Raw genomic sequence first — 13,855 nt, forward strand, 5'->3', positions numbered from 1 at the left:
CATAACAGAAGCTCAGAGGTCAAAAAAATGAGGTGCAGAATCATTTATTTTTGAAAGAGTTTGTGTACATACAAACAAATGTTTAGATCACAACAGTGTTTTATCCTCCTAAACATTGATTTAAAAAAAAGAGTATTGGCCCAGTGACGGTAAACAATAAAACAGTCGTGCACATTTTTCAAAATCACTTTTTTTGTCCGCTTAATTCAAGGAAACATTCAGCTCAGCTTCTCCTGCTGAGGAGCTTAAGGTGCAAAGCCATCATGAAGTGGAGTCACAACAGTTTTCCCCCCAGAGGTACTTTTGAGTTTCCGACATGCTGGAAATAACCTTCAGCCTCTGCAGCAGGTTTCCCATCTAAACTCACCGCGCAGCAGAAACTCTGTGCCTGCACAATCTGGAAGCTTTCTGCTCCACAGTCCACACTGGCGGTGTCTGCCGTCACCCACAGGAATGCGTCTCATTCATCAAACCTTCCACTTTTTCCCGTGACGTGAAGCGAGACCAGCTCTCTGCTCCCACTCATCGGTCTCAACGGTACAGTGAAAGAAAAAGTCACTGTCGTTCCTCTCTGGCTCTCTTCTCATCATCGTCCTCCTTCAGGACTTGAGCCCAATGTGCGCCATCATCTGCTCGTACACCGTCCAGGCCATGGCCGCCATCATGGTCCTCCTCAGAGAGCGAGGAAGGGCTCCTCTGAAGAAGCCCTGAGCTCCGTGTTCCTGATGGAGAAGACGGGGGCAAACATCAGTTACGGTCATGACGCCTCTTACGTGCAGGAGTGAGGAGAAAGGGAGGCTGAAGGTGCTACCGTGTAGATGTATCGGATGGCTTCCGCCGTCCTCAGCTGGGGATTGACCTGGACGTGCGTTTTGACGACGTCTGCAGGCTGCGTGATCAGAGAGGCCAGAACTCCGGCCAGGATGCCGCAGCTGAAGTTCGCAAGGGGTGCGGAGGGAGACGCGCCGACCTCTACGAGGAACACGCGACACACAAGTGAACAGTCAAATCAAACATATGAGCAAATGTTCCACAGAGGAGACGGTTCTTTCCTACCTGAGGGCAAAGCGGCTTTGGTCTGGCTGTAAAACATGACGTAGATGGCGGAGAAAGGGACGTCTCTGAGGAGAGTGGGCATGAGGCCAGAGTACAGAGCGGCGGGACCTTCAGTCTGACAGACGCTGCGCAGAGCGCCGCTCACGCTCACATAGCTGTACCTGCCACACTGCAGCAGACGACACGCTCAGCACAGCTCCACACCAACTTCCAATAATGACATTTAGCTTCAACCGTCGGGATTTGCTTACCTCAAAACGTGTTTTTATGACAGTAACTGGCAGCATTAGGACCCCCGCCACGGTCCGGGCTCCTCCCCCCAGCAGCACAGCCGGCAGGGGCCCCGGCCTGTCGTCCTGGTAAAAGTGCTGCTTCAGAGAGTAGTAGGTGCTGAAGTAGATCCCCACTCCTGGGATGGTCCGAGCAAAGGACTGGAGAACCAGAGGACAGCGTAACGCCCCGTCAGCTTTTTGTTCTACAATCACCACATGTGCAAAACCTTTTTCAAAGCCTCTGTACCGGTGAAACGCCCTTCCACAGCCCGAGGAGGCGCTCCGTCCGCACCACGCTGAGGAGCACCGTCATCATGCCCACTCTGCCCGACCTGACGGGGAACAGGAAGGTTTTTGTAATCAGTTTAAGTCCACAGGGTCAAATTTGGCCTTTTCGTTTTATTTCTTTGCTTCAAATGCTTTTGTTGTTGCTGTTGTTAGGTACTAATACCCAAAAGGAATAAAAAACAAAAGTAAAAATGAACTGAAACTCCATAGATGCCTATTGATCCAAATATGCACTTCTGCTCCAAAATAACCTTAATTTACTTAAAAGCAAAAGCGATTTTTTTTTTTAGCTGGAAATAAATTCAGCCGTCAAGGGATTAAAAGCCCTGAAGAAAACTGCTTTTGGGTTCTTCGGGGGTTAAAAGCGCGGCTGCGCACACTCACCCCGGCTGCACGGTGCTCTGCAGCGTCTGCAGGCGGGTTTTGACCAGGTCCAGAGGCTGGAACAGCAGGGTGGAGCAGGTCCCACTGAAGGAGCCACACATGAAGGCTTTAACTGCTGGGTGTGCCTGCAGGTTTAAGGGGGCAAAATGTTAAAAGAAGTCAGTGCAACTTTTCTCAAAAAAGCAAAATTATCTCCACTTTCATCTTTAACTCTAAGGATCAGCTTGTAAAGTTGCCGCCATAATAATAAAAAAAAGCGGTAAATTCATCCAAATGTAAAAGAGCAAAGACTATTTTGTGAAGCTCACCACAGACAGCTCCATAGTAGGTAAAGATTCTTCTCTTTGTATAGATTTCCACTTCTTTTAGCAGAATCCCCAGCAGAGAAGGATGAGGAGTCACGGGGCTGCTTGGAGCTGTCCGGTCCGGCTGCAGATGATGTGTGTGGTGCACAGCTCTGCCTACTGGATTAAAAAACACACGCAGCTCATTAAACGTAAAAAAAAGTCACATGATCAACGCTGTGTTCTCTGTTTGGGACCACGCAACACACAGCTACTGATTAACCGACTAATGGATGGTGGTCACTGCACGAGGATGGTGCTGCTGCTGGTCTTTACATGAATAAACTCAATGACTTCACATAAATACATTTTAAAAAAATGTTAAACATTTTACATGTAAAAAAAAATTGCAATAGAACATTCAAATATATAATAAACGTTGGTAAAGATAGGGTAAGTCAGTGTGTGTGTGTGTGTATATTTTATATATATATATATATATATATATATATATATATATATATATATCACTGATTTTGCTTGAAGTTTTTCTGTATTTTTATCGACACCAATATTAATAATAATAAAAGTAATTTAAAAAAATAATAATAATAATGAAAAAGTAAATACATAGGGAAAGGTTGTGCTGCGGTTAAAAAAGTAGTTCCGCTCTGACGAACCCTTTTTCCGGCGCAGTACCGTTTTGTCTTCCTCCGAGGCTTCGTAAAATGATACCGCGGACACTGTAGGCGAATTTAAACCTTTCCTATCATCAAATATGAAGCCCAGGGCGGCGTCAACACCGGACCAGCAGCGTCCACTGCCGGTTAAAGCCTGGCAGCTGTCCCACATCGATAACAAACCGGCCGGTTCCGGTTTGATGGACGTAGTAGTCAATGAGTGTGCTAAGCCCCGCCCACACCAGAAACACTGACGTCTGAACGTGACGTAATCGAATCGAATAGAACACAACTCAATTGTTATTCGGATAATATATATATTTTTTTATTACTGAGCATCAGTGGGAACTATTATTTTAAAACGGTCATAATTTAAAGCGAATTCAAATGAATATGATCTGTGTTTGCAGGTAAATATCTCACCTTTTTGGAACTTTGCTAAAAGAAGTTCTTTAAATTCATGATTTTGGCTATTTAGGTTTTTATTCTAGCATGAATGTGTAGTAATGAGTTGTATTTATTAAAGGGACATTTAAAAAGTAACTAAAATACTTTTTGTAATCTTGCTTGAGTACATTTATTATAATATAATTTCTTTCACAAATACTTAAATAAAACAAAAGTTAAATCACCAGAAGGATGGTAAACAGAAGCACAATTTTCAAGGCTGGATTTAACTTCATGAAATTACAAGAAAACTTATATAATTCTTTGTTATCTTAATTATCAAACTAAATGCTTGTTAAGTTTTTTTTCCACTATTTTTTATTCCTACTCGAGTTTAAATAACTGGAATTTAAAATGGAAGAAGAAAAAAACTTTCAGGTAAACCTTTGGCCAATTTTAATAATTTTTGATCAACTTCTTTGAATTTAATGTTAATTGTTTACATTTATATTTAAATTCTTTTCAAAGTGAAACCAAATCGATGAAATGATACAATACCAAGTGAAGGCATTATTGAATAATAGTCCAGGAAAATATGTAATTTAATTTGTGAGAAAGAACCATTTTAAATCGAACTTTGCGAAAGTACCCCAGTAGTTTAGTTAGTTTGTGAAATTAGTTCTTAACTTGACTTATAGTTTGGAAACAAAACTAGAAAGTATTTTTTTAGACTCTTTAAACAGACAAATTTGCATCTTTTTATCCATCTGCCCATATCCCCGTTTCCATACACACATTTGAATACTGATGCAATACTTATGTATGCGCACAATTTTGTTTCGGGGTAAAATAAAGAAAATTCCCCATTTCATTTCAAATAGAAGTGATCCGATTCAATCCAGCTCAAGCTGGTTTAGTTATTTTAAGTGGGACACACTGCCCCCTGCTGGTGATACCACAGTGTTGCAGGAAAAAAAAAGTTTTAATGCCTTAAAACGTCTTAGATAAAAAGATACAAATAAATAAAAACAATGTCGTTGTTTTCAGTTTTAAAAGCATATTTATTACCACACCTTACAACATGATTTCAGAAATGCAGACAAACATTACAAAATAACAGATCGTTTTTTTTTATTTGTTTTTTTATAGATTTCCATTGTTTAATAAGTGCGAAAGATGTGAATCTTGATGTGAGCGGGCATTGCTGAGTAACAACAACATCCTCCCACTTTCCAGCAGTGTGAGCCAAAAGCTGAGCCCTGGGCACAGCCTGCGAGAGGGTCATCTCATCCTGAACCGCTTCTACAAACTGTTCAAAACCCGGCCGCCAACACAGACGCCACGAGCCGACGGGGTCCTATTGGTCGGCCAAAGGTGGACGGGTTACAGTGAGGAAGAGCGTCCCTTACTCCCCAACCAGCCTCTGGGTCTCCCGTCAACAAGCTGTGCCCTGAGAATACAGTGTGTGCCGTGAGGACAACAACCCAAAAACTACCCCACCATTTACCCCGGACACAAACACTGACAGTGATACACATAGAAATCAATACACAACCAGAAAAATACAAAAGAAACCTGCCCAGTAGCTGCATTTAAGGCTTTTAGTGTGTTGGCACTGACGATACGAGCGCGGTCCTTCAAAACGTCTCTTTCGATATTTGAAGGAAAATTCAGTGGTTTACGGCCATCTGTGTTTTTTTTCCCTCTCAGTGCAAAAATAAACCATTTTTAAGCACAAAATCCAATAATGTTTCAGCTAAACTGCCTTTTTTTAAAGTGAAATCTGATTTAAAAAAAGCCATAAATTGTAGCATTGACTGCAGCTAAACAGGCTGATGTCAGGATGCAGAAGTCAAAGAACAAAGCTAACCTGAAGCGCAAACTTCCATACTTTTTTATAAAAACATCTGCGTAAGATACACCTCTATAGATTGAGATAGTACTTTGGTCCCCTTCCAGTAATCCTCTTCATTTAAACACGTCTTTTGTCTTCATCAATTAGAAAAATAGATCCTAAATCAGGACTATTATTAGTGAAAATTTTCCTTATAAAAATATCATTTTCTAGTCTACTTTTCCCAGAGAATGAAAAAAGAAGCAAAGGAAACAAAAAAAAATGACCCAAACGTTAAGATGATTGTCGGACTTCCCCGTCGTCTGTGTGGCTGTAAATGTGTGGGTGCATAGATGGATTCGTGTGGTGGGTTTGGGTCCGTCGGTTCAGCTTCCGAGGCCGCCGGCTGCTCATTCAGGCTTGGGCTCGGGCGTCTCCGCCTTTGGCTCCCCCTCCTCGTCGCTTTCGACGGCGGGGTTGTTGCGGGAGACGGCGCGGCGCATCGGGAAAGGCAGGTCCCCGCGTCTTAAAGGAACAGAAACACCCATCAAGAGTTCAGGTCCTGCTGGTTTCTGCAGGTCAGAAGAGCTTCCCTGCGGCTTCTGCTCACCTGAGCTTGTTCTTCAGGGAGGTGACCTCTCGGTTCATTGACTCGGCGGACTCCGTGGCGTCGTCCAGCTCGCGCTGCAGCTTCCGTTGGGTGGCCTTGGCTCTCTGAGCTTCGTCCTCGGCCTCCTCCAGCTGACGCTTCAGCTGCTTCATTCTCATGTTCAGCTTGTCACTCTGAAACGATGCATGAAATGCTGACGATCAGAACGCGATTTACGGCTAAAGTATGGGTTACCAAAACTATCTGAAAGATTTTAAAAACAGTTGACAACAGAAATTGATGCCCTGAAGACTCATGATGACGGTTTCTAAGGCTGCATTTACACTGCAGGTCTTGATGCCCAAATCCGATTTTCTGACTATATCCGATTTTTTTGACGACCCGCTTACATCATCTTTTAAAAGTGACCCGCATCCGATTTTTGCATTTACACTATACAATGCTGAAACTATCAAACGTAGACGTTCTGAGGACTACGTAACGTAGCAGCATTTGCGCCTTCCGTGGACCTCTATCGGACTTTTGTGATTGCGGTTGTCATGGAAGCAACGCAGCGACGTAAGGTGACGTTGCCTTTGGCGCTCCTGAGGGGATGTGCGGGACAGGAAAAAGGAGGGCTGCTCTGCCAGTTTATGTGCTCTCTCTGAGTTTTGAACGAGGAAGTGTTTGCAGACGTTGTGCTGTACTAACAGTTTGATCAAAGCAAAGAAATAAACGGCTTCTAGCCTGTTCCAGAGCAACGGTGTTCCGCTTCATTAGTTACCGTTTGCCTCCCGACCGGGACCGGACCGGGAATAACAGCGGTTTCCGACTACGGTCTGAAGCCTGAGGCTGAAATGTAACACTCTGACAGCAAAATCAGCGCACAAAAGCACCTTAATAAGTCATCTGATCTCAGTTGGTGGTCTCCTGAGTCGATGTCACTGACGTACGACTCGCATTTACTGGGGAATATCCGATTTGTCTGCTTAAATGGCACACGCAAAGGCACGTATCCGATTCGTATCCGATTTATTTCCACATATGAATGAGGCCTGAATCCGATCTGAGAAAAACGGAATCCATGCGCTTTTGTCCTGCATACACGTTCACCGGTCATTTCCGATCTGTGCCACATGAGAGGAAGAAAAATAAAAATCTGAATCGGGTCACTTGAACCATGCAGTGTAAATGCGGCGTAATAGACACTGAAGCTTGTGGAAAGCAACTTTTCTCAGCTTCAGTGTTCATCGGAATGACGTTGATTGTGTAAACACCTCACTGCAGGAAAAGTGTTGCATGTCAGCGTGAAGCGGCTTTATTTCATTTACTTCCTTGAACAGTTGAGCGTGTAAATGTTTGAGGAGTTACAAAGACCCACTCTGTGTTTTTAACATGTTCTTTTTCTGACGATAGAGGACTTACCTTGAGAAAATCAAGCTTAAAATTGCATTTCTGAGTATTTCTTTATTCAAATCGTTAATCAGGAGCAGACTATTCGTCTGCAGTTTGAAAAAGATTGTAGAAAAATCACACCGGATGGGCTACAAGCTCCCTGCTCCGCTCCATTCTGATGCATCCACTAGCGGACCAACAGATCCATGAATGTCTTTGTTTTCGTCGTCTGAGCTGGAATCTGGATCTAAACTGTCCGGCTGGATGGTTCTGATATTTTTGGTTTTGTTGCATTGCTAACGTTAGCTCAGCTAGAGACGGGGAGAGTGGGTGGGGTTGCTCCGCAGCAGCGGTACCGCGTAGGCATATTTCCAATGAAATACTGCCGCTCTGCGGAAACTATGTCCTCAGGTTTTTCGATTTGAGCTAAAACATCCTAAACATAGCTAAGAGAGCACTAGGAAGGACAGATCAAAGGAGGACTCGAAAGGTCTCGACTCACCTGGTCTTTGTGCTGCTCTGCGCTGCGCCTCTCGTCATCCACCTGCAGGATGACCTCCTTCAGCTTCTTCTCGGTGCGTCTCACCAGCTTGGTGGCCGCCTGCCTCTCCCTGAATAAAGACACGGGTTAATAGGACTCTCGCTTTGTGAGACGCAGAAGGTTTGAAAGGACAGATTTAGTAAAAACGTGATCAAACTATTTTGGGAGGAAATCATGTTAGTGTATGAATATGGTGTGAATGATGATGGAATATTGTCATATAAATGTGTGTACTAGTTTAGAAAGTGAAGTTATTTAAGCTACGTTCCCATCAGGCATGTGACGTGCATTTAGCATACGTTGTTCACACTGGTCAAGCGGGGAGGGGCTTCTTCTTCTGCTGTTTACTAGCGCGGGGGGAGGCTTGGTGTGAAATGTCGAAGCGGTGCAAATAAATCCAAGTCCCCGATTGGTCAAAGCTCAACCTGGGTTAAATTTCAACGCGCGTTCAGTTGTGTTTTTTCGTAGAGCCTGAAAACTGTCTTTAAAAAAACTGTGGAAGCCCAAAACACACATCTGTGTTTACGGAGACCTTTCATTGGAAGTGGTTGCCTGATTGTGCATTAGGATTCATGTGAAAGTATACATTTGGTAATAAAAAAAATAGGTAAAAAAAAAGCTAGGAAGGGTTCAGTCTTTACTTGGACTCCATCTCCAGCTGTTCCTCCAGCTGAGCGACCTTCGCCTCCAGGGCAGCCATGTTGGCCTTGTACTTGGACTTGACGGTTCCCTCCAGGTCCTGCAGCTTCAGTTTCAGCTCCTTGTTCTGGCGCTCCAGCTGGGCTCGGGCCCCCTCCACCCTCTGAGAGTTGCTGCGCTCGGCGGTCAGCTCCAGGTTGACCTGATCCGTCTGAAGGAGACCAACGTTTCAGAGTGAGTCTGTTTGTCTAACCCTCACCCAAAGACCAGACGTGAAGGCCTGGTCCAACCCACCTGCAGCATGGCCTTCTTCATGCGGTCATTCATCAGCTCGGTGTTGCACTGCTCCTCCTCCAGCTCCTCCTCCAGCTGAGCGATGCGTGCCTCCAGGCGCCTCCTCTCCTCTGCAGCCAGGGCGCTTGAAGGCAAACGGAGCGTGAGCTTTGCAGACACAGACAGCGATGCAGACCGATTCTTCAGCGGGCTCTCACCTCTTTCCGCCCTGGTTGTTGATCTCATCCTGCAGCTCGTCTCTCTCCTGCTGGGCCTGTCTCTTTAGCCGCTCTGCAGAGGCCAACTCCTGCTCGGATGCAGAGAAAATACTTTTAGGGAATTATGCCGAGGGAAAGGACACAAAGCAAAGCCCGCCTGCAGACCTCTTGGATCTGGATCATTTCAGCCTCCATGGCTTTCAGCTTCTTCTCCGTCTCCTTGCTCAGGGCCAGGATCTCCTCCCTGGACATGCGGGTTTCATCCAGCTCCCTCACAAGGTCCTTCATCTGACCCTAAAAGCAAGAGGTTTAGAAAGGATTCTTATCTTTGAAACACAAACTGGGCTACTTCAAATAAATCCTTTGTGTCGTTCTCACTTGAATCTTCTTGAGCTGTTTCAGAGCATCGTCCCGGCTCTTGTTGGCCATGTCGATGCCCGACTCCAGCTCCTTCAGGTCCAGCTCCAGTTTCTTCCGAGCGGCAAGCGCGGCAGAGCGCTGCTTCCTCTCATCCTCCAGCTCCATCTCCATCTCACGCACCTGAGGACGCACATAACCAGCTTTTCCACCAGATCCTAAAGAATCGTCCACTCCAGCGTGACGGCCGCGGTTCCTCACCTGTTTGATCAGAGCCCTCTTCTTCTCCTCGCCCATCTCGTCTCGCCCTGCCAGGTCCCTCTCGTGCTGAGCCTTCATGGCCTGCATATTGACCTCCAGGCGCAGCTTGGCGTCCTCTGTGGCCTGCAGCTCGTCCTCCAGCTCCTCCAGCTGAGTCTTCATCTCCTCCAGCTGCTGCTCCATGGTACGTTTAGCCTTCTCCAATTCGTGGACCTGACGACCGTTTAGAAGAAGAATTTAGAGCAGTGTAAAAACCAGCTGAGCTCAGAGAGAAGCTCCTCCAGACTTACGTTCTTCCCGACGTCGTCCTTCGATGACATCAGGTCTTCCATTTCGGCGCGCAGTGCCTTGTTGGTGCGGTCCAGCTCCTCCTTGGCGTCCATCAGAGACTCCAGCTCGCGGGTCAAGGCCAGCGCCCGCGTCTCCTTCTCACGGGCCTCGGCCTCAGCGCGGTCACGCTCCTCTGCGTAGCGAGCAGAGATGGTCTTCTCTTCTGCCAGCATCTGCAGAACCAGAGCAACAGATGTTCACGCGTTCAGCGGCTCCCCGTTAACCTAACCTGCGAGGGCTCAGGCTGACCTGGTCAAATTTCTTCTGCTTCTTCTCCAGGTTGGAGACGATCTGTCGGAGGTGGTCCTGGTCCACCAGCAGGTCGTCCAGCTCCTGCTGGAGGCGCGTCTTTGTTTTGTCCAGCTTGTCATAGGCTGCGCATTTCTCATCGAAGCGCTGGACCGTCGCCTCCAGATCCCTCTGAAGCTTCTTCTTTCCTTCCTCAGCTGACTCCAAACATCCGGAGTCCTGGTCTATCTTCTTCTTCATCTCGGTGAGCTGTTGGGAGGTCAACGCACAGGGGGGTAAGCGTCACAGAAGCGGCATCGCTGATCAGTTCAGAGGAGAACGGCGCTTTACCTGAGCCTGCACCGCCTGAAGCTGCTTCTCCACGTTCCTCTTGGCTCCCTCCTCCTCCTCCAGCTGCTCCTTCAGGTTGTTCTGTTCCTCCTCCAGCTGCCGCAGACGTGTGTTCAGAGACAGTTTCTGGCGAGTCTCTTCCTGAAGGAGTTCCTGTACGAAAGACGGAGGACATGCTCTGAGCACGATTTTAAACGATCCTGAAGGAGTTTTAGTCAATAAATGTTTAGTTCTTTTCCCATCGCTGGAGTCTGAAGGGCGTGTTTCATTCAAAAGTAACTTTTATGAGCTTCTAAGTTTATACTAATTAGGACTGTCAATGGCGGAAAACGTAACAGTCTTCCGCTTCGCGTCGGACTATCAGGCTTCCACGGTGTGTGTCAATTTCTCAAGATGCAAACTTTGTCAGGCTTTTTCCCCAATTGTACCACTTAAAAAGAAAATAAATATTCAGCCAATTTTTAGTACTTTATTCTTTTTTTTTCCAGTTTAGATCGCTTTTTCACAAAAAGCGGACTATTTGATACGTAGTGTTCCGACCTCCGATCTCGACTGCAGCGGCAAAGGAAAGCGACATCTATATGCTGGTCGTCACGATGTGTTCAATAAAGCATCCGTTCAGAGAGAAAATTCACCTCCTAGCGCTCGTTTTTTTTCAGATGATGAAGCTAAAGGTTGTTTTAAAGTGATCCAAAACATTTAAGCTATGTGACCGGCAGTGCATCCACACCAGGCAGCCAATCAGAATCGAGCATTCACCTGGACCACGGTATAAAATGCAGAAACACAATGTTTTTTGGTTTTTTTATGGCTGTACATCAGCATTTGTTTTCTTGGAGTATTAATGCAGACATATAAATCTTTACCAAAAATATTACACTTCTATGCTATCTGGGTCAACAATTTAACACATTTTAAAATATCAGACAGTAAAAATGAAGGAAACATTTTCTCTGCAGCCTATTTTTGTTCAAAAGCTGCATATTTTCATAAAAGTTACTTAGTAAAAACATTGTGAGTAATAAAAACCCAGAAGTGTGATTAATTTAATTATTTTTAATCGATTGGAGATCGAGTCGTCTTTCTTCCAGGAAGGAAAATGACTTGTATTTCATAAATATGTGTTCTTTAAGGTGCCAAAGGTGATATATCATCATATATGTGGATATAGTTTACTCTGAAAGGCTTTTTGGTCACAGCTGGACCTCGGCTCTATGGAAATATACCTGAACATCCTGCAGCTGTGACTCCACAGAGAAGTAGTCCTTGGAAACCTTTATGGACTTGCCCTCCGCCTCACTCAGAAGGCTGTTGACATTCTCCAGCTCCGCCTGTGGGTCAACAACAGACGCAGCTCGTCACCACAGTGTTTGAAAGGAGACAGACTTGTCAGATCTGTAGAAACGTGCATCTTTAAAAAAAAAAAAGAGTTTCCTGTTGCGAGGTTTTACCTGCACTTTGGTCAGCTTGTCAGTCATCTCCGTCCTCTGGCGCTCGCTCTCCGTGAATTTGAGCTGCAGCTCCTGGACCTGAGCTTCGGCCTTCTTCCTGCGATGCTCGGACTCTCCTTTGCCCTGCATCAGCGTCTGCACCTCGATGCTCAGCTCGTTCTTCTCGGACTCCAGGGCCTGTTTGGCCTTCTCCATCGACACTTTGTTCTGCAGGGGCAGACGTGAAGTTGTTTGCGTTTCTTCTTGTATACTTTTATAGAGTAAACGTGAGTTTGTGCGAGTCGAACCCTCTTGGCCTGTTCCAGCTGCTCGTTGAGCTCATCGAAGGCCTGACCGTGCTTCTGCCGCAGCTCTGCCAGCTGCTGCTCGTGGACCTTGGCTTCGTCTTCCAGAGTCTTCTTCAGCTGGGCCACCTCGGTTTCACGTTTGGTCCTGGAGGAACAATGAGGAAGAGCGCGGTGGCATGAGCAACGAGAACAGAATGTGATGATGCACATAGAAAGGTTTAGATCAAAAAGAGAAGACATTTCCCGAAAAAGAAAAATCTAACTGAACAAAATTGTTCATTTCAATCAACACAAATGTGTTAAATTTACTTTAAGAACGAAAAGCCAGTTTTTAATGGAAAACAAAAGAAAGTCCTAAATTTAATATGAACTGAATCGAGTCTTAAATTTGTGTCCAAAAGCCTAAATTACTGCATTTTCCACACTATGAGGTGAACCTAAAAGCTTTCCATTTTTTCCAAACAATGCCAGTGCGTCTTACGATCCGGAGTGCCTTCCATGTGGCTCATTTCTGGTTGCGTTTTTCCAGAGGTGCACGGCGCTTTGACAACACGTGGAGTTAGCGTCGTCACGGTAACACTGGTTTTAGCGGCAGCAGTCTGTTTTTTTTTTTTACATGTTGCAGAGTTACAGGTTTGGTGAACACGCTAACGTGTAGCGCGTTACAAACAGGTTCTAGAGTAACTGCAAAAGCAGTTCTTCAAGTCTGACCGACGGACTTGTATCCGACTCTATTGTCTCGTTTGATGCGCCTAGTTCCGTTCGCCTAATACAAGTCAAGTCAGATCTTCACCTGAGCTCCTGCTGAGCTGCGGTTGTGTCCAGCGTGTCCTCCAGCTCGGTCTTCAGGGCCTCCAGCTCCTCTCCCAGGTCTCTGCGGTGCTTCTCTGCTTTGGCGCGGGCCTGCTTCTCCAGCTCCAGATCCTCCTGCAGTTCAGAGAGCTGGGCCTCCAACTCCCGGATCTTCTTCTGAGCCATGTTCTTCTGCGCGGCTTCCTCCTCGATCCTTTAGGACAGGACAGATTCTTCATATTTGATGCGAAATGTTTTCCAAATGCTCCAACTTAAGAGCCTCCTATCAGAGTTGACGTCTCTGAATGTTTGGAGCGCGGACACACCTGGCCAGAGCTGCCTGGAGCTCCTCCTCCTTCTTGGCGAGCTGGGCGCGGAGCTCGGCGATCTGAGCCTGCAGCTCAGCGATCTGATCGTGGGTCTCAGTGAAGTCGCCCTCCAGCTTGCGGCGGTTTTTCTCCAGCTCCTGCCTCTGCTTCTCCTCCCGGCGCAGTCGGTCTAAAAAGAGAAAAACGATGAAGAAGGAAGTGGAATCCACAGGACAGAACCTTCTGGATTTGCTTTTCTTCCCGACCTTCCAGGTCTGTGATCATGGCCTCGTGCTTCGTCTTGAGTTTCTGCAAGCTCTTGGATTTCTCCTCCTCCTCTGCCAGGTTGGTGGTGAACTCAGAGATCCTCTCCTCCATCAACTTCTTCTCCTGCATTTACAAGAAAAATAAAAAGATTTTGATAAATAATTAACTTACATCCAAATTCTTCAGAAGCTTAGAGGCCATTGATCCTAACCTTGAGGAGTTTGTTGTTCTGGTCATCTAAAACCATGACCTCCTCTTCAATCTTCTTCATCTTGGCTTCCAGAGTGACCTTCTCCAGCTGGAGCTTCTGCCTGGCCGCCTCTTCCTCGTCCAGCTGCTGCTCCAGGTCCTGTGTGGAGACAGATGTGCAGGGCTCAGACGCG

The 13,855-nt window shown here is 46.1% G+C and overlaps 2 protein-coding genes across 3 annotated transcripts in view; both read right to left on the bottom strand.

The window, feature by feature from the left end:
- Positions 1-28: 28 nt before the first annotated feature.
- On the bottom strand, positions 29-3,202 carry LOC101164809 (mitochondrial glycine transporter A). The gene is made up of 8 exons (XM_004071836.5): positions 2,965-3,202; positions 2,309-2,464; positions 2,001-2,125; positions 1,576-1,660; positions 1,308-1,487; positions 1,057-1,225; positions 812-972; positions 29-722 (listed from the first exon to the last, which is right to left on the bottom strand). Exons 2-8 carry the CDS (start codon positions 2,321-2,323, stop codon positions 600-602), a joined length of 858 nt encoding a protein of 285 aa, XP_004071884.1. The 5' UTR covers positions 2,324-2,464; positions 2,965-3,202; the 3' UTR covers positions 29-599.
- Positions 3,203-4,388: 1,186 nt separating this feature from the next.
- LOC101164562 (myosin-9) overlaps positions 4,389-13,855 on the bottom strand; it is a 33,823-nt gene continuing 24,356 nt past the window's right edge. For both annotated transcript variants that reach the window (XM_011478580.4, XM_004071835.5), the window contains 19 exons: positions 13,684-13,821; positions 13,472-13,595; positions 13,224-13,395; positions 12,899-13,111; positions 12,106-12,250; positions 11,819-12,025; positions 11,594-11,698; positions 10,368-10,520; positions 10,038-10,286; positions 9,749-9,961; positions 9,459-9,671; positions 9,219-9,380; positions 9,006-9,134; positions 8,841-8,929; positions 8,644-8,767; positions 8,352-8,560; positions 7,672-7,780; positions 5,796-5,968; positions 4,389-5,710 (listed from right to left, as the gene is read on the bottom strand). In XM_011478580.4, the coding sequence (XP_011476882.1) occupies positions 5,596-5,710; positions 5,796-5,968; positions 7,672-7,780; positions 8,352-8,560; positions 8,644-8,767; positions 8,841-8,929; positions 9,006-9,134; positions 9,219-9,380; positions 9,459-9,671; positions 9,749-9,961; positions 10,038-10,286; positions 10,368-10,520; positions 11,594-11,698; positions 11,819-12,025; positions 12,106-12,250; positions 12,899-13,111; positions 13,224-13,395; positions 13,472-13,595; positions 13,684-13,821 (3,042 nt within the window). In that variant the 3' untranslated portion in view covers positions 4,389-5,595. The remainder of the gene's footprint in view (positions 5,711-5,795; positions 5,969-7,671; positions 7,781-8,351; positions 8,561-8,643; positions 8,768-8,840; positions 8,930-9,005; positions 9,135-9,218; positions 9,381-9,458; positions 9,672-9,748; positions 9,962-10,037; positions 10,287-10,367; positions 10,521-11,593; positions 11,699-11,818; positions 12,026-12,105; positions 12,251-12,898; positions 13,112-13,223; positions 13,396-13,471; positions 13,596-13,683; positions 13,822-13,855) is intronic.

The sequence above is a fragment of the Oryzias latipes genome, chromosome 8, assembly GCF_053564925.1.
Source record: "Oryzias latipes strain Hd-rR chromosome 8, Olatipes_Hd-rR_3.1".
Taxonomy (NCBI): Eukaryota; Metazoa; Chordata; class Actinopteri; order Beloniformes; family Adrianichthyidae; genus Oryzias; species Oryzias latipes.

What these genes read in the sequence shown, in the direction of transcription:
- LOC101164809 (XM_004071836.5), bottom strand. An exon ending in CAGAGCACCGTGCAGCCGGG is followed by an intron (nt 1,661 to 2,000) that starts GTGAGTGTGCGC and finishes GTTCCCCGTCAG; the next exon opens with GTCGGGCAGAGTGGGCATGA. An exon ending in TGTGGAAGGGCGTTTCACCG is followed by an intron (nt 1,488 to 1,575) that starts GTACAGAGGCTT and finishes CTGGTTCTCCAG; the next exon opens with TCCTTTGCTCGGACCATCCC.